The sequence below is a fragment of the Oncorhynchus clarkii genome, unplaced genomic scaffold (assembly GCF_045791955.1).
Source record: "Oncorhynchus clarkii lewisi isolate Uvic-CL-2024 unplaced genomic scaffold, UVic_Ocla_1.0 unplaced_contig_9098_pilon_pilon, whole genome shotgun sequence".
NCBI lineage: Eukaryota > Metazoa > Chordata > Actinopteri > Salmoniformes > Salmonidae > Oncorhynchus > Oncorhynchus clarkii.
This window is the reverse complement of record NW_027258461.1, coordinates 13,097-31,063: the sequence shown is the minus strand read 5'-3', so window position 1 is coordinate 31,063 and position 17,967 is coordinate 13,097. Positions and strand designations below refer to the sequence as shown.

The following is a 17,967-nucleotide window of genomic DNA, read 5'->3' as shown; positions in this document are numbered from 1 at the left end:
CAGTTTATAATAGCAATAAGGCACCTCGGGGGGTTTGTGGTTTGTGGCCAATAGACATTGCATCGTGCGCAAGAACTGTCCTTAGTCACATGATTGGGGGGATGAGTCATACATCTCTACACTTAACTGCAGAGGGCCTCACACACACACACACACACACACACACACACACACACACACACACACACACACACACACATTGAACTTTACTGTGCATACAAAACTCTAATGTGCCTCAACTCTCCCTGTTTATCGTGAGGAGCCAAGGAGGAGACCAGAACCAGAGCCGGTGTTGGAGGTGAGCGAAACAACCTTAGTCACATGATTGGGGGGATGAGTCATACAAAAACTGCAGAGGGCCTCATTGAACTTTACTGTGCATACAAAACTCTAATGTGCCTCAAACTGTCCAAAAATGCATAAAAAAACAGAACTTTAATAAAATAGTTGCTTTTATTTTTTTTCTTAAAGCAAAACTAGTCATGGGTCATGCTGTTATGTACACGTTGCACAGAAGGGCATTTATTTCACATGAACTGTACATCTTACAAGCCCGAAGGAGATATGGTCACGACAACACAACAGTCCTTTCACAGGACGGAGCCTTTCTCTGGCCCCCGAGTTTTACATTCTCACTTTTTTTAGATCACAATTGAATCAGAGAAACACGTATTTCCCCTCACTGGATTTTTATTTGTTTTTTTGTAAAAATGAATTTTTATTTTTATTTTTTATTTTTTAAGTAGAAAGACGTGCAGATTTATCAGGTCAAGCTCTCACTCATCCTCTCCTCCTCTCCCCTGTTCCTCTCCTAGCTCACCCTCCCTCCTCCTCTCCCCTCTTCCTCTCCTCCTCTCCTCCTCTCCCCTCTTCCTCTCCTAGCTCACCCTCCCTCCTCCTCTCCCCTCTTCCTCTCCTTCTCTTCCCTCTTCCTCCCTGCCTCTCCTAGCTCACTCTCCCTCCTCCTCTCCCCTCTTCCTCTCCTCCTCTCCTCTTCTCCCCTCGTCCTCTCCTCCTCTCCTCCTTTCCCCTCTTCCTCTCCTCCTCTCCTAGCTCACCCTCCCTCCTCCTCTCCCCTCTTCCTCTCCTCCTCTCCTCCTCTCCCATCTTCCTCTCCTAGCTCACCCTCCCTTCTCCTCTCCCCTCTTCCTCTCCTCCTCTCCTATCTCACTCTCCCTCCTCCTCTCCCCTCTTCCTCTCCTCCTCTCCCTCCCTCCTCCTTTCCCCTCTTCCTCCCCTCCTCTCCCTCCCTCCTCCTCTGCTAGCTCTCCCTCCTCCTCCTCTCTTCTCTTCCTCTCCTCCTCTCCCTCCCTCCTCGTCTCCAAGCTCTCCCTCCTCCTCTCCCCTCTTCCTCTCCTCCTCTCCCTCCTCCTCTCCCCTCTCCCCTTCCTCCTCTCCCTCCCTCCTCCTCTCCAAGCTCTCCCTCCTCCTCTCCCCTCTTCCTCTCCTCCTCTCCCTCCCCTCCTCCTCTACTAGCTCTCCCTCCTCCTCCTCTCCCCTCTTCCTCTCCTCATCTCCTAGTTCTCCCTCCCTCCTCCTCTCCCCTCTTCCTCTCCTCTTCCTCTCCTCCTCTCCTCTCTCCTCTTCCTCTCCTTCCTCTCCCCTCCTCCTCTCCCCTCTTCCTCTCCTCCTCTCCTCCTCTCCCCTCTTCCTCTCTTCCTCTCCTCTCCTCTCCTCTTCCTCTCCTCCTCTCCCCTCTTCTCTCCTCCTCTCCTCCTCTCCCCTCTTCCTCTCTTACTCTCCTCTCCTCTCCTCTCCTCTCCCCTCTTCCTCAGGGCTCCCGAGTGGCGCAGCGGTCTAAGGCACTGCATCTCAGTGCTTGAGGTGTCACTCCAGACACCCTGGTTTGGCTGTATCACTCCGGCTGTCATTGGAAGTCCCATAGGGCAGCGCACAATTGCCCCGGCGTCGTCCGGGTTTGGCCGGTGTAGTCTGTCTTTAACTGACTTGCCTAGTTAAATAAAGGTTAAATAAATAAAAAATCCTCCCCCCTCTTTCTCAATATCCTTTGGAAATTATATGACATAGTGACTTTAGTAGTTGTGAGATGGAGGGTGTGTGTGTGTGTGTGTGTGTGTGTGTGTGACCTGCCTTATAGCTCCTGAGTAGTGAAAAACTGGTCCCTCCATGAAAATCTATCAGGTTGTAACTAAGGAGGCCACATAACAGAGTCGTGCTGTCTCTCTGTGCTCACATCACTATGGGCCCACAACAGACTGCTATGGGCCCACAACAGACTGCTATGGGCCCACAACAGACTGCTATGGGCCCACAACAGACTGCTATGGGCCCACAACAGACTGCTATGGGCCCACAACAGACTGCTATGGGCCCACAACAGACTGCTATGGGCCCACAACAGACTGCTATGGGCCCACAACAGACTGCTATGGGCCCACAACAGACTGCTATGGGCCCACAACAGACTGCTATGGGCCCACAACAGACTGCTATGGGCCCACAACAGACTGCTATGGGCCCACAACAGACTGCTATGGGCCCACAACAGACTGCTATGGGCCCACAACATACTGCTATGGGCCCACAACAGACTGCTATGGGCCCACAACAGACTGCTATGGGCCCACAACAGACTGCTATGGGCCCACAACAGACTGCTATGGGCCCACAACAGACTGCTATGGGCCCACAACAGACTGCTATGGGCCCACAACAGACTGCTATGGGCCCACAACAGACTGCTATGGGCCCACAACAGACTGCTATGGGCCCACAACAGACTGCTATGGGCCCACAACAGACTGCTATGGGCCCACAACAGACTGCTATGGGCCCACAACAGACTGCTATGGGCCCACAACAGACTGCCTACTACTGAGTCCACCATCAACAACTCCAGTGCCTAGTTTATGTTAAATAGCTTTGTTATTGTTTTCTTGTTTTAACACAAACCGGAGTCCTATTCTTAACCAGTCTGAATGAATGTCTTAACTGTTAACTGTCAAGGTGTTTCTGATGCAACTCTGTATATATATATATACTTAACATCATCCCAAACCTTAGTCCTAATCTTAACCAGTCTGAATTAAGTTCTTAACTGTTAACTGTCAAGGTTTTTTTTTGGTTAAACCCTATTTCAAAACCTGTAAACACGCGGAATGAACGCGGTCCTAAACAGGACGTTAAAGTCTATTTCCTGTGTCAGTATTATGTCGGTATTAGAACAGGTAGAATCATAACACCTCTTTCTAAAGAGTCCTGGAATCGATGACTGTGTTTCGTACCATCAGATCAGCTGATGTTTTAACAGAAAAACACAACTCATATTCCTGAATCTCTGAAAGAAAAGACACTGTAGACGGGTTGGTTGTTTAGCGACAAAACTGAGGCGTGCGCATCTCTGGGGCAACACAGACGGCGTTGGCATAAACTGTGGACAACATGTCAAGTCTCAAATGTTTACTGAAAACATTAATACATTTGTACAATGAGCACTTGTTGTCTCGCAAATATATTGTTGCAGTTGTTGGTTAGCTAGCTAGCTATTTTGTTTGTCGCCATATTAGCATTGACTTGAAATCAGTCAAACAAAACATGATATCAACAACATGATACTACGAGCTGAAACGACCTGCGTTTCCCCACATGTCAGATTCTTGTCATCGTTTCACAACAAAACGTGTATTTCTGGCCCCATTGAAGCACATCCTTTTGGTGACGTTGTCAGCTAACCCGTCTACAGATGATTCTGTAAACATGAGTCTCCTGTTGTCGGCACCATGTTGTTGGTTCTAAACCCCCCTCCGAAACTCTCTGGATGTGCCCCAACGTCAGAGACAGACCTGAATAAAAGCAGACAGCAAGCAGCTCCCCTGATCAGGATCGACCGGAAGTTCTGACTCACAACGTCAACATCTCCCCTCCCCTCCTCCTCCTCCCTTCCCCTCGTCTCTCTCCCCTCCCCTCCCCTCCTCCTCCTCCCTTCCCCTGGTCACAAATAAACAAACAAAACAAATGTGAAAAACAACAGACAAGCAATCTTTCACCACCACCCTCTCTTTCTTTCTTCTCTCTCCTCCAATCCTATCCTTCTCTCTCCTCCAGCCTATTTACTCCTTCTCATCCCTCCCCCTGTTTGGTCCCTCTGTCCTGCGGTAGTGTCTGTCTGTCCTTCTGTCTCTAGTACATTCTGCGTTTCATGTATATTTTAGAAATCAAGTTTTCCAGTTCCTCTTGACTGTCCAGCTGAGGAACCAGCCCATCGTCATCTTCATAGTCCCCTCCCACCCTCCCCCCAGCTACACCCAAACCCCCAGGCCCAGGTGGGTAGTAGAACGGGGGTTGCCTGCCCCTGTTCTGGGGGGACAGGGGTTTAGGCAGTGGCTGATATGTCCGGGGGTGTGGCAGGATGTAATTGGAGATGTAGGGAGTGGAGGGAAGACGGGGTGGGAGGGGCTGCTGTCTCCAGCCATGCCTACCTCCACCTCTGGCCCTGCCCCCGGCCCTGTGTCTGCGCCTGGTAGGCCGGAGCTCATAGTCCAAGGGCGGGCTGTGGGGTAGCTCCTCCCCCATGGGAGTATTGTCGTAGTACTGGGGTTTGGGGTAGGGGAAGAACACAGGGTAGTAGGCTCGGTAGGGTTTCTGGTAGTAGGGGTAGGACGGGAAGGCTAGGAACTGTTTCTGGGGTTTGAACCAGACGTCCTGCTTGTAGGCCTTGGCCTTGGCTCTGTCCTTGTTCCACTTGTTCTTGTAGGGCTGGTAGTAAGGGTCCTTCTTGGGGTTGGAGGAAGCTGTGTAGTGGTACATGGGGCCCGTCACTAGGGGAGGGGGAACTAGGGGCCGGTAACGCGGGGCGACCGGGTTGCTAAGCGACGTCAGCTCCTTTCTCTTCTTCTTCTCCTCTACGTTGGAGATGATCTGGACCACGTCGTCGGCCGGCAGGTGCAGCTTGCTGCTGATCTCGATCAGCCTGTCAATCATCTGCTGATCCAGGTCGTCGCCGTCGGTTACCACCTCCTCGGAGCGCTTGTCTTCAGCAGCGTTGGCGCCGGCCTTCTGTCTGGCCATGAGGTAGGGCGCCCCCTGCTGCTTCTGTCTCCCCATGTACTGCAGCAACATGTCCGAGGCGATGTCTGCCAGCCTCTGCTCCTCCTCCCTAGCCCTCTCTGCCTCCTCCTGCTGCCGTTGCACCTCCTGCTGCTCTGCACGCGCACGAGCCTCCTCCTCCTCCACCATCGACAAAGCCGCCTCCTCCTCTGCTTCGTTCTCAAAGTCGTCCATGAAGTTGCCCCCCAGGGGTGTGTTGCGTGCCCGCTCCTCCTCCCAGTGCAGCTTTTTCCCAGCTTGTGCCAGCTGGGTGTTGTAGGCCTTATACCCCTTCAGAGGGGGAAGAATCTCGTTGTCTTGGAGACCGAGGTCTATGTTCTGGAAGTAGCCCCGAGCCTTCCGCTGGAGAGACGAGTCACTAGGCCTCCCCTCCTCTCCTCTCCTACTCCCCTCTGCTCTTTTCTCCTTTTCACCTCCCCATCTCCCTGCTTCACCTTCCTCCTCCTCCTCTTCCTTCTGCTGTCCTCCCTCCTCACCGCCACCACCAGCTCTGTCCCCGTCTTCCTTTAGAAGCCAGCTTCTGTCCTCTGACCTCTTCCTCTCCTCCCTCTCCTCCTCTTCTTCTATCTCTCTTAACTCCTCTCCCAGAGCTGCTGCCACTAGTGCTGGTCCTAGCTGTTCCATCCTTCTCTCCCCCACCCTCCTCTCCTCCTCCTCCTCCTCTCTCCTTGTCTCCTCATCCCTTCTTTCCTCCAAAGGGACTGGATCCCCCTCTCCTCTCCCAGTGTGGTCCAGGGCCTCCAGTAGCATAGCGGCTAGAGCCTGGGCAGGGTCCATGTTTGTAGGGCCACCATAGCTCTGTTTCTGGTCCTCTATCCGGTCCTGGGTCTGGTCCAAAGGGTAGCGGAGGGGGCTGGGGCTGATTTCTAGAGGGCTATGGAAGGGGTTGAGGCTGTCCTCTTTAAGGTGTGTCCTAGAGTGCCCTTCCCTCTGCCCATCCCCACCCACAGGGGTGGCAGTCAGCCGTGGAGTGACAGTGAGCAGGACCAATAGGATGAGTCGGGCTGTGGAGGGTGCGTAGTGACTGGTCATGACCATGCAGAACGGGCAGGAGGGGGGGTCCGAGCACCTGTAGGGGAGGGGGGGGGGGAACATTGAGCAGACTGTTGTAAAATCATTGTTAAGAAGATGGTGACATTTACCATGCTGTATTGTCATCATAATCTGAGAAGGGAGGGAGCAGGGAGGGGGGAGGGATGGAGTAGGGAGGGAGGGAGCAGGGAGGGGGGAGAGATGGAGTAGGGAGGGAGGGAGCAGGGAGGGGGGAAAAATGGAGTAGGGAGGGAGGGAGCAGGGAGGGAGGAGGGAGGAGGGAGGGGGAGAGATGGAGTAGGGAGGGAGGGAAACAAGGAGGGAGGGAACAAGGAGGGAGGGAGCAGGGAGGGAGGGAGCAGGGAGGGAGCAAGGAGGGAGCAGGGAGGGAGCAGGGAGGGAGGGAGCATGAAGGGAGGGGGCATGGAGGGAGGGAGCGGGCATGGAGGGAGGGAGCAGGGAGGGAGCAGGGAGGGAGGGAGCAGGGAGGGAGGGAGCATGAAGGGAGGGAGCGGGCATGGAGGGAGGGAGCAGGGAGGCAGGGAGCAGGGAGGGAGGGAGCAGGGAGGGAGGGAGCAGGGAGGGAGGGAGCATGAAGGGAGCAAGGAGGGAGGGAGCATGAAGGGAGCAGAGAGGGAGGGAGCATGAAGGGAGCAGGGAGGGAGGGAGCAGGGAGGGAGGGAGCAGGGAGGGAGGGAGCAGGGAGGGAGCGGGAGGGAGGGAGCAGGGAGGGAGGGAGCAGGGAGGGAGGGAGCAGGGAGGGAGCAGGGAGGGAGGGAGCAGGGAGAGAGCATGGAGGGAGCAGGAGGGAGGGCGCAGGGAGGGAGGGAGCAAGGAGGGAGCAAGGAGGGAGGGAGCAGGGAGGGAGGGAGCAGGGAGGGAGGAGGGAGGGAGGGAGCATGGAGGGAGCAGGAGGGAGGGAGCAGGGAGGGAGCAGGGAGGGAGCAGGGAGGGAGCAGGGAGGGAGGGAGCAGGGAGGGAGGAGGGAGGGAGCAGGGAGGGAGGGAGCAGGGAGGGAGGGAGGAGGGAGGGAACTGGGAGGGAGGGAGCAGGGAGGGAGCAGGGAGGGAGTAGCAGGGAGGGAGCATGGAGGGAGGGAGCAGGGAGGGAGGGAGCAGGGAGGGAGGAGGGAGGGAGCAGGGAGGGAGGAGGCAGGGAGGGAGTAGGGAGCAGGGAGGGAGGGAGGAGGAGGGAGGGAGCAGGGAGGGAGGAGGGGGGAGCAGGGAGGGAGGATGAAGGAGGGAGCAGGGAGGGAGGGAGCAGGGAGGGAGGGAGCAGGGAGGGAGGAGGGAGGGAGGAGGGAGGGAGCAGGGAGGGAGGGAGGAGGGAGGAAGCAGGGAGGGAGCAGGGAGGGAGGGAGCAGGGAGGGAGGAGCAAGGTGGGAGCAGGGAGGGAGGAGGGAGGGAGGAGGGAGGGAGCAGGGAGGGAGGGAGGAGGGAGGAGCAGGGAGGGAAGAGGGGGAGCAGGGAGGGAGGAGCAAGGTGGGAGCAGGGAGGGAGGGGCCAGGGAGGGAGGGAGCAGGGGGAGAGGAGGGAGGGAGCAGGGAGGGAGGGAGCAGGGAGGGAGGGAGCAGGGTGGTTGTATATAAACTGTTTCTATAATTTGGACTATAGCCAACTTGTTTAAAAGGGATACTGAGAAATTTGGGCAATTTTCTACTTCCCCAGAATCAGATGAACTTGTGAATACCATTGGTATGTCTCTGTGTCCAGTGTTAAAGAAGTTAGAGGTAGCTTTCCAAGCCAATGCTTACTTAACGAGTTCTTCTGAAAATGGGATTTATTCTGTTCCTAGTCCAGTACATTGCTCTATCTCAGCCAAATCCTCAGAGACGATAATATGAACTTCCACTGCTACGCTGATGATCCCCAGGTCTACATGTACACCCAGCCAGACAGCATCTCAGCTAAACTTGGCAGCTGCCTAGATGACATCAGGGCATGAATGTAAGAGAACTTCTTCCAGCTGAACAGCAGCACGACTGTGACTATGCTTATTGGGTCAAGTAGGTCAGTACTGCTGGAAACTTCTGACCTAAAATTGACGGTCAAGTCACTGTCCACCCCAACCCGGGAGTCAAGTTTGATATCATTTTTCCATCTAAGAAACATTGCCCAGGCTCAAAGCATCGCTCTCCCAGCCAGATGCAGAGAAACTCGTCCATGTCTTCATCTTCTCCCGGTTTGACAACGGCAAACGCTCTGTTCGGGGGCCTTCCGGCCAAATCACTACAACGTCTCCAGAATTACACGCTCTCCGTTCCAGCAACGCCCCACTGCTTCAAGTCCCCATGACACATCTTCGTACTATGAGGCCTTCTGCTCTCTTGCCCCTCGCCTATGGAATGCTCTCCCTGACCATCTGAGAGGCGCTCCATCACAAGGACCTTTTAAAAACGGGCCATAAAACCCATTTCTACAGACGGTCTTTCTTCAAGTCCTAATCTGTAAAGTCCTTTTAGGATTTAAAACCCATTTCTACAGACGGTCTTTCTTTAAATCCTAATCTGTAAAGTACTTTTAGGATTTAAAACCCATTTCTACAGACGGTCTTTCTTCAAGTCCTAATCTGTAAAGTCCTTTTAGGATTTAAAACCCATTTCTACAGACGGTCTTTCTTTAAATCCTAATCTGTAAAGTACTTTTAGGATGTATAATTGCTATTTCCTGCCTTGATTCTAAACGTATAATGCTTATATTGCATTTTTTATTTTGTTATCATTATTTATTTATTTTAATGTTTTTATGTAGAGCTTTGAGTTAACACTGTAATGAAAAGCACTATACAAATTAAATGTTATTATTTATTATTATAATTGCCAGAATCTCACAGTATCTGTTGAAATGGGTAGGTCCATTTAAATGATGGATGAGTAAAATGGCATCAGACAAGCAGGAAATCACATCCCATCTAACAGTGTCAATATAGTACTGTGTATTCCACTGTGTCTGTTCTCTAATTAATGACATCAGAAAAGCAGGAAATCACATCCCATTTAACAGTGTCAATATAGTACTGTGTATTCCACTGTGTCTGTTCTCTAATTAATGACATCAGAAAAGCAGGAAATCACATCCCATTTAACAGTGTCAATATAGTACTGTGTATTCCACTGTGTCTGTTCTCTAATTAATGACATCAGAAAAGCAGGAAATCACATCCCATCTAACAGTGTCAATATAGTACTGTGTATTCCACTTTGTCTTTTCTCTAATTAATGACATCAGACAAGCAGGAAATCACATCCCATCTAACAGTGTCAATATAGTACTGTGTATTCCACTGTGTCTGTTCTCTAATTAATGACATCAGACAAGCAGGAAATCACATCCCATCTAACAGTGTCAATATAGTACTGTGTATTCCACTGTGTCTGTTCTCTAATTAATGACATCAGAAAAGCAGGAAATCACATCCCATTTAACAGTGTCAATATAATACTGTCTATTCCACTGTGTCTGTTCTCTAATTAATGGTGTAGATGTTGTAAAGACCCAGTAGCACTACAAATAATAATAATAATAATTTAATTTCTATAGCATTATTGATTACAGATAAAACAATAAATAAACATATTTTTAAAAATAAATGTTTTATCATATATTTTGGTATAGATGCAGTTTGTATAGAACCTCCCTCTCTCTTGGACTCCCTGTCACGCTGTCCTATTGGATTCCCGTGTGTGTTTCTCTGTTCTTCCTTTCTTTGTTGCTTCCTGTTTTTTAATTTATTACCACAATCGTGTTTAATTGTACTTTCTCTTTTTTTCTTCTTTTTAATAATTTTTTTCTGCAAAGTGTGTTGAGACATGTAAAATGCACAAATAAATCATGATTTGATAAATATCTATATATATATATATAAAAAATAACAAATGAACAATGCATGTGAAAAATATAACGAGTAGAGAGATGTATTCTGTGGTGTAGAAGCTGTGTAGGTGTTTCTACACCTGCATTGCTTTCTGTTTGGGGGTTTTATGCTGGGTTTCTGTAGAGCACTTTGTGACATCAGCTGATGTAAGAAAGGCTTTCTAAATAAATTTGATTCGATTTGTATACAGGCCGTAGCAGCAGCAGCAGCGTTAACCCTGCGGAGAGCAGCTGTCGGCAGCTATTAGCCTTATATCTGCTTCCTACTGGCTGTCACAGTCAGCAGATAGCCTAGCGGTAAGAGGCAGATAGCCTAGAGGTAAGAGGCAGATAGCCTAGCGGTAAGAGCGTTGTAACTCGTCAAGGTCGCCAGTTCAAATCCCCAAGCCAACAAGGTGAATAATCTGTCAAAGTACCTTTTAAACAAGGAACTTCACCCTAATTGGTTCCGTGTGGATCAGTTGGCCAGGGTTGTGGGTTTGATTCCCATGGGGGACCAATGTGAAAATATATGCCTGTGCTCCATGACTGAAATGTAAACGCTCCATAATGACCCCAATCTCCGAAATTGTCTCAGGGGACATTTTACATGTGTGAAAAAGGACACATATAATTACCCCACTCTAAAGGACATTATCTGATGACTAATATTGGCTACCCAGAAGTAAAATGATCATGTGTCATTTGGGGGGGGGGAGCGAAGTCTCCCTCCCTCGCAAAGGGAAACTCTCGGCCAAACCCATCCCAAAAATCATTTTTGTTTTTTTCATTAACCCTACAATGTTGCCAATTTCGACATTGTGGCTGTGGAATCTAGTGGAAACCGTTTATCATCCGCAAACGGGCTTGAAATCACCTCCCCAGTTTTTAAGCATAGCCTTCGCCGAATCCTGGTTCATAGGCTACAAATAATCAATGATGAAAACCAATAATTCTAGGTGAGCTGTTTACACACAGAATCTGTCCACGAAAGATTATCTGACGAACAACCGTTTTCTACCGAATCCTATCTGACGACCAGCCGTTTTTACCGAATCCTATCTGACGACCAGCCGTTTCTACCGAATCCTATCTGACTAGCCGTTTCTACCGAATCCTATCTGACGGACCAGCCGTTTCTACCGAGTTCTATATGACATTATATGATGACATCAGACGCAATTCCACAGGAGGCTTCTGTTGATTTCTAACAGATGTTAGAGGAGCCTTTAAATCAATACTTTGTGCAGTACTGGTTTTGGTACAGCCGGAGAAACAGATGGCAAAATGGGTATGTGTCGCCTATGTGCTTCAAATCTATACATTTTTGGAGTACAAAATTGTACATTCAAAACGGTCAAAGTTGGTATCTAAATTGCATTGACATATTCTCCCATATTTTCCCGGAAAAAAAAGCACCGTCCTCAACTCATCCACCAAAACAAGACATACGGATTACCGGCTTCAAAGCGTCATACATGCGGAATAATGACAGCGACCGTACAACACCGACATTATGAAGCTGTTCGTGCTCTGTTTATTTTGTCTAGCGGCAGCAACACGCGCAGCTGCATTCCGATGCTTCCATATGGACACGAGCCCGACTCGTCTGCCTGCGCTGCGCACCAGGACAGCCATGCGTAAAACCGCGAGCCACGTTGTTAATGTTAACCCGCTCTCTGGTTCCGTTCAACTATTCACCGCTGAGTTCGTTATTATGACACCTCACGTCGCTGTCCGAAGTCGTACGGTAAGGTATGTAGAATGTCAGAAAGAGCGTTAATGGTATGTAGATCGTCAGAAAGAACGGTCTCTCTCAATTTTTTCCGGATCTGTGTTTGAAATTATGTCTGTGCTGTTTTTTTTGGCGGGTGGTCACATTCAGTCGAGGAGCGAGAGAAGAATGCATCTAGATTTTTTCCGCCTATTTAAAAAAGAGCAAATCTGATATATTCACCACGTAGCCAAAATGGTGACGGATAAATGTGTCTATATAGCCAACGTTATAAATGCGCATTTGAATTTTCAAACTAACCGTGACGAGTTGGGCACCAATTGCGAGAGAATTTCGTTCTTGTGAGGAAAGCAAATAATAAATATCCTATACCCAAATATTGTGATATTGTGAAATAAGGCACTACACACCAACAGCAGCAAAGAGACACACATTTAATCCATGGTTCAGTAGGCTATGGCAAAACATTTTTAAGTTTAATATTTATTTTATTTTATTTTACAATAGCCTATATTAATTCGCTAGACCGCTTTAAAATGTGGAGTGTCTTTAGCCTAACCTATAGCCTTTAATATTAGAACTATAATTGTACATTTTAAGGTGTCTAGCCCATTACAGGCGATATTACCTATAATTCTACATGCCCTTTGCCACACCGTCGCTGCGCTTCTTCAGAGTTTCCGAGCCAATGAAAACAGAACTTCTTCAACCCTACAGTCTATCCAGATTGTTCAAGATACAATAAAAACGTTCCTTTAATTGCAAACAAATACACAGCAGGGACAAACCGAGAGTTGTTTCTCTGACAACCTAATTATGAATGTATTAAAACACAGTGGCATATACGTAGTTCCAGCAGAACATTCCCACACTGACTCCCCCCGTCTTTACGCACTCCTTTAGATGCCGTCAAGTCACTCTGTTCTGTATAAACGGCTCCTTTTAGATAAATCAACCGAACATTATTATAGTTCCCAACTATGGAGAGTCCTTTAATACTCCTGACGTGTTCATTCCCCAGAGAGTTTAGTTAAAATATCAACAGGCAACCGTTACCGCGCCTGGTGTGGGAGAGAAACAGAGAAAAGGAAAGAGAGAGAAAAGGAGAGATAGATAGATTGAAGAAGGAAAGAGAGAGAAAAAGATGTTGTAACTCACCTGTATTCCTGCGAGGGAGAAGTGCTGTCTCTTGTGCCTCTGGTAGTCTCTCAGCCTACACTTCATAAATGATTAATAAACAGTTTCAACGTCTTCAACCTCTTCTCTCGGGCGACTGGACTATCAACTATGTGGAAAAGTGATATTGGTGTTTTATTTTGGGTCAACAGTTTATGTGATGTGTTTGTTTCTCAACGAACAACTGTCAAAAACACTTTTAGTTTTGTCGCATCTGTGCGTCGTGAGGAGAGTTTTCAGCACCACGGCCAGCGCAACTTTCCTTTATATTCCCCCCCTGACCTCGTGATGCGGCGCGACTGACGTCAGCTCCATTGATAAGAGGAGATGGAACTCGGAGGGTATGCTGGCCTGCGCGCTGATGAATGAACGGAAATGGCATGAATGAAATAGTACTTTTCCTTCAATGAAAGCAAGGAGAACATTGAAGCTGTGGAAAGATTGAGGGGCGGCAGCCATTTTGTGACTAGGATGTTGTTGTTAGGTTAGGTTGGGTTATAGGTACCCCTCCTCCCCAGACATACGTGTGGAGTTAAGGAGGAGCAGGGAAAGGCACAGTGACTCTTACCTTTCTGGTAGCTTATTAATTAGGGTGATTTGATAACCTGCACCAGAGACCCAATTACTTGAGCATCTCCATACCCGGGCTCGTGCAGCGCTATTTCCCGAGCCGCTTCTCCTCTCCTGTGCGGCCTAACGGTTCTTTTTATATATATATGTCACTGATCCTCCGTGGAAGGGCCGCGCGGGCTGCACACGGTTCAGCTCTGTTCCTCTCAATTTCCTGGGCTCGCTCAATTTTCTGGGCTCGCTCAATTTTCTGGGCTCGCTCAATTTCCTGCTCTTTGTCTCGCGCTGTCTCTGGCTCTCCTCCCATCTGTCAGCCACCCTTTCTACTTCTGACGGGTCTTCTGATCACCAGTTATCTCCCTCCCTCACACACGCAAGCACACACACACACACACACACACACACACACACACACACACACACACACACACACACACACACACACACACACACACACACACACACACACACACACACACACACACACATGCGTGGTGCAGTGAATGGAGGGTGATTAACCCCGGCTCTGAGCGGATCAGTGAGTTGAATGTGTGTCTATTTTCCTTTCTGATTCAGATGTTAATGTGTTAACGGTGCTCTCACTGAGAAACACACTAACCCAACTGGGAACAGTCTTTAATATTCTATTCTATTCTATTCTGTTCTATTCTGTTCTATTCTGTTCTATTCTATTCTGTTTTATTCTGTTCTATTCTGTTCTATTCTGTTCTATTCAATTCTGTTTTATTCTGTTCTGTTCTGTTTTATTCTGTTCTATTCTATTCTGTTATATTCTATTCTATTCTGTTCTGTTCTATTCTGTTCTGTTCTATTCTGTTCTATTCTGTTCTATTCTATTCTGTTATATTCTATTCTATTCTGTTCTGTTCTATTCTGTTCTATTCTGTTCTATTCTGTTTTAATCTGTTCTATTCTGTTTTAATCTGTTCTATTCTGTTTTAATCTGATCAATTCTGTTCTATTATGTTCTATTATGTTCTATTCTGTTTTAATCTGTTCTATTCTGTTTTAATCTGTTCTATTCTGTTTTAATCTGTTCTATTCTGTTTTAATCTGTTCTATTCTGTTTTAATCTGTTCTATTCTGTTTTAATCTGTTCTATTCTGTTCTATTCTGTTTTAATCTGTTCTATTCTGTTTTAATCTGTTCTATTCTGTTCTATTCTGTTTTAATCTGTTCTATTCTGTTTTAACCTGTTTTAATCTGTTATATTCTGTTCAATAATGTTCTATTCTGTTTTAATCTGTTCTATTCTGTTCTATTATGTTCTATTCTGTTTTAATCTGTTCTATTCTGTTCTATAATGTTCTATTCTGTTTTAATCTGTTCCATTCTGTTTTAATCTGTTCTATTCTGTTCTATTTTATTCAATTCTATTTCATTCTATTATTTTCTACCTGTTCTGCATTTTATTATACATCATATAATGTATTATAGTGGGAAACATATTGTGGTAATTTATGTATTTGTTTGATTCATTTGCTTTCTTCTATAACTTAATAATTATCAGACATTTTATAATAACAGTATATTTTTCCTAATACTATTTTATACTATTTCAGGTGATCATTTGTGGTTTCATGAAGACATTAAATTAATTAATTTTGCTGCATTTTTAATTAGTTATCAAATGTGTGTGTTAAAAAAAAAGAATAAAACACACATTTGGTAACTACTTGAAAAGGTCATAGTGCAATTAAATAAAAATGTTGTTCTTTGGTAGTTAGGTCAATTGTAAATAGCACTATAAAATATAACCACATTTTAAAATGTGATTGGCTAAAGGGCAAGTTACACAGTGTTTGTCTACTGATGAGAGACAGCAAATGGTGTCAATGAAATATAATTAATTCTGCTGTTAGAAAACACACCACAACAGAAACAACCAATGAAATATATAGGCTAATTCTGCTGTTAGAAAACACAGCACAACAGAAACAACCAATGAAATATATAGGCTAATTCTGCTGTTAGAAAACACAGCACAACAGAAACAACCAATTTGAGGTGGAAGAGATACTCTATAATTTCCCAGTTTACATTAAAAATTACATTAAAAAAGTGTCTTTATTGTTAAAACGATGGAGAAGTGCATTAGTTCAAATGGAAACCACAGTGACACTATATACTCAGAGTATAATGTTAGGACCACATTCCTAATATTGAGTTGCACCCCTCCCTTCCAGTTTTACCTCAGAACTGCCTCAGTTCGATAAGGGCATGGACTCTACCTTGTGTCGATAGCGTTCTACAGGGATGCTGGCCCATGTTGACCCCAATGTTTCCCACAGTTGTGTCAAGTTGGCTGGACGCCCATTGGGTGGTGGACCATTCTTGATACACAAAGGGACTGTTGAGTGTGAAAAATCCAGCATCGTTGCAGTTCTTGACCCAAACTGGTGCGCTTGGCACCTACTACCATACCCCGTTCAAAGGCACTTAAATATTTTGTCTTCCCTATTCACCCTCTGAATGGCACACACTATGTCTCAAGGCTTACAAATCCTTCTTTAATCCTGTCTCCTCCCCTTCATCTTTAAACCCGTCTCCTCCCCTTCATCTTTAAACCTGTCTCCTCCCCTTCATCTTTAAACCTGTCTCCTCCCCTTCATCTTTAAACCTGTCTCCTCCCCTTCATCTTTAAACCTGTCTCCTCCCCTTCATCTTTAAACCTGTCTCCTCCCCTTCATCTTTAAACCTGTCTCCTCCCCTTCATCTTTAAACCTGTCTCCTCCCCTTCATATACATTGATTGAAGTGGATTTAACAGGTGACATCGATAAGGGATCACAGCTTTCACCTGGATTCACCTGGTCAGTCTGTCATGGAAAGAGCAGCTTAGCGTAATATTACAATACTATTAATACTGCAGGTGTTCTTAATGTAATATTACAAGACTATTAATACTGCAGGTGTTCTTAATGTTTTGTACACTCAATGTAATATTACAATACTATTAATACTGCAGGTGTTCTTAATGTAATATTACAATACTATTAATACTGCAGGTGTTCTTAATGTAATATTACAAGACTATTAATACTGCAGGTGTTCTTAATGTTTTGTACACTCAATGTAATATTACAAGACTATTAATACTGCAGGTGTTCTTAATGTTTTGTCCACTAAGTGTATATTTAATAGAACAATAGTATGAACATATCTATGGCAACTACATCAAAACCCTCCAGAAGGCTAAAAGCTAAAACACATTGGTTCTTAAACCTAACACAAAGACTGTCATCCAGCGTGTGTGTGTGTGTATACTTGCGTGAGTGTGCGTGTGTGTGTATACGTGCGTGTGCGTGTGTGCGTGCGTGTATGTGTGTGTACGTGCGTGCGTGTGTGTGTGTATGTGCGCGTGTGTGTGTGTACGTGTGTGTGTTTGTGTGTGCGTGCGTGTGTGCGTGTGTGTGTGTGTGTGTGTATACGTGCGTGCGCGTGTGTGTGTGTGTGTGTGTGTGTGTACGTGCGTATGTGTGCGTGTGTGTTTGTGTACATACTTCCAGTCTTGATTAAGACCGAGATTCAATCAGATCAAGTGTTAGCAGAAAACCCCCATAGCGGATGTTTTGGTGGTTGTCAAATTGGTGAGCAGCTGCTCTTGTGATCATTGCCACAAAGCCACACCTGCCTCACTCGCGGTAGAAGTTCAGAATGAGAAAGTGTAAATAGTCTGGGTGGCCATTTTGCTTTATAGAAACATCATTAAAATACATAACGAGACAGTTTTCTATCATCCTAATCGAGATGTAAACAAAGCTGCATAACATTTCTGTTAATGCGACTCCGTGCAGCCAACGGCGATGTCCGCTTTAGGTGTAATGCCAGGAGGCGATGGTGGATTTGACTCTAAATGCAGTTCCTCCAAAACAAATCTGATTGAATAACAAAATATCTGTTTTTAATTTGTAGTGTTTATGCGATATTGTGGCGCCTGTGGGATGAAAAGAATGGTAACGCTCAAAAAAAGAAAAACGCCGTGCCAAAAACAACTACATTTGGTTAAACATTGGACAGGACACATTAACTTAAATCAAATCAAATGTTATTTGTCACATGCGTCGAATACAACAGAATACAGTGAAATGCTTACTGACAAGCCCTTAACCCACAATGCAGTTCAATAAATAGAGGTAATAAAATATTTACTAAATAAACTAAAGTAAATAAATCGAATCAATCAAAAAGTACTTAAATAACAAACAGTGAGTAGCAGCAGTGTAAAATCAAAGGGGGGGGGGGGGGTCAGTGTAAATAGTCCGGTGGCCATTTGATTAGTTGTTCAGCGGTCTTATGGCTTGGGGGTAGAAGCTGTTAAGGAGCCTCTTGGTCCTAGACTTGGTGCTCCGGTACCGCTTACCGCCTGGTAGCAGAGAGAACTGTCTATGACTTGGGTGGCTGGAGTCTTTGACCATTTTTTGGGCCTTCCTCTGACACCGCTTGGTATAGAGGTCCTGGATGGCAGGCAGCTTGGCCCCAGTGATGTACTGGGCCGTACGCATTACCCTCTGTA

At 46.6% G+C, this 17,967-nt stretch overlaps 1 protein-coding gene across 1 annotated transcript; it reads right to left on the bottom strand.

Annotated features, from left to right (window-relative positions):
- Nucleotides 1–4,140: 4,140 nt before the first annotated feature.
- LOC139396978 (non-muscle caldesmon) lies at nt 4,141–5,844 on the bottom strand. Its single transcript, XM_071143923.1, has one exon. It carries the CDS (start codon nt 5,842–5,844, stop codon nt 4,141–4,143), a length of 1,704 nt encoding a protein of 567 aa, XP_071000024.1.
- Between the last annotated feature and the right edge of the window lie 12,123 nt (nt 5,845–17,967).

Bases quoted from the DNA above. Each gene is read 5' to 3' on its own strand.
- LOC139396978 (XM_071143923.1), bottom strand. From the start codon at position 5,844: ATGGACCCTGCCCAGGCTCTAGCCGCTATGCTACTGGAGGCCCTGGAC.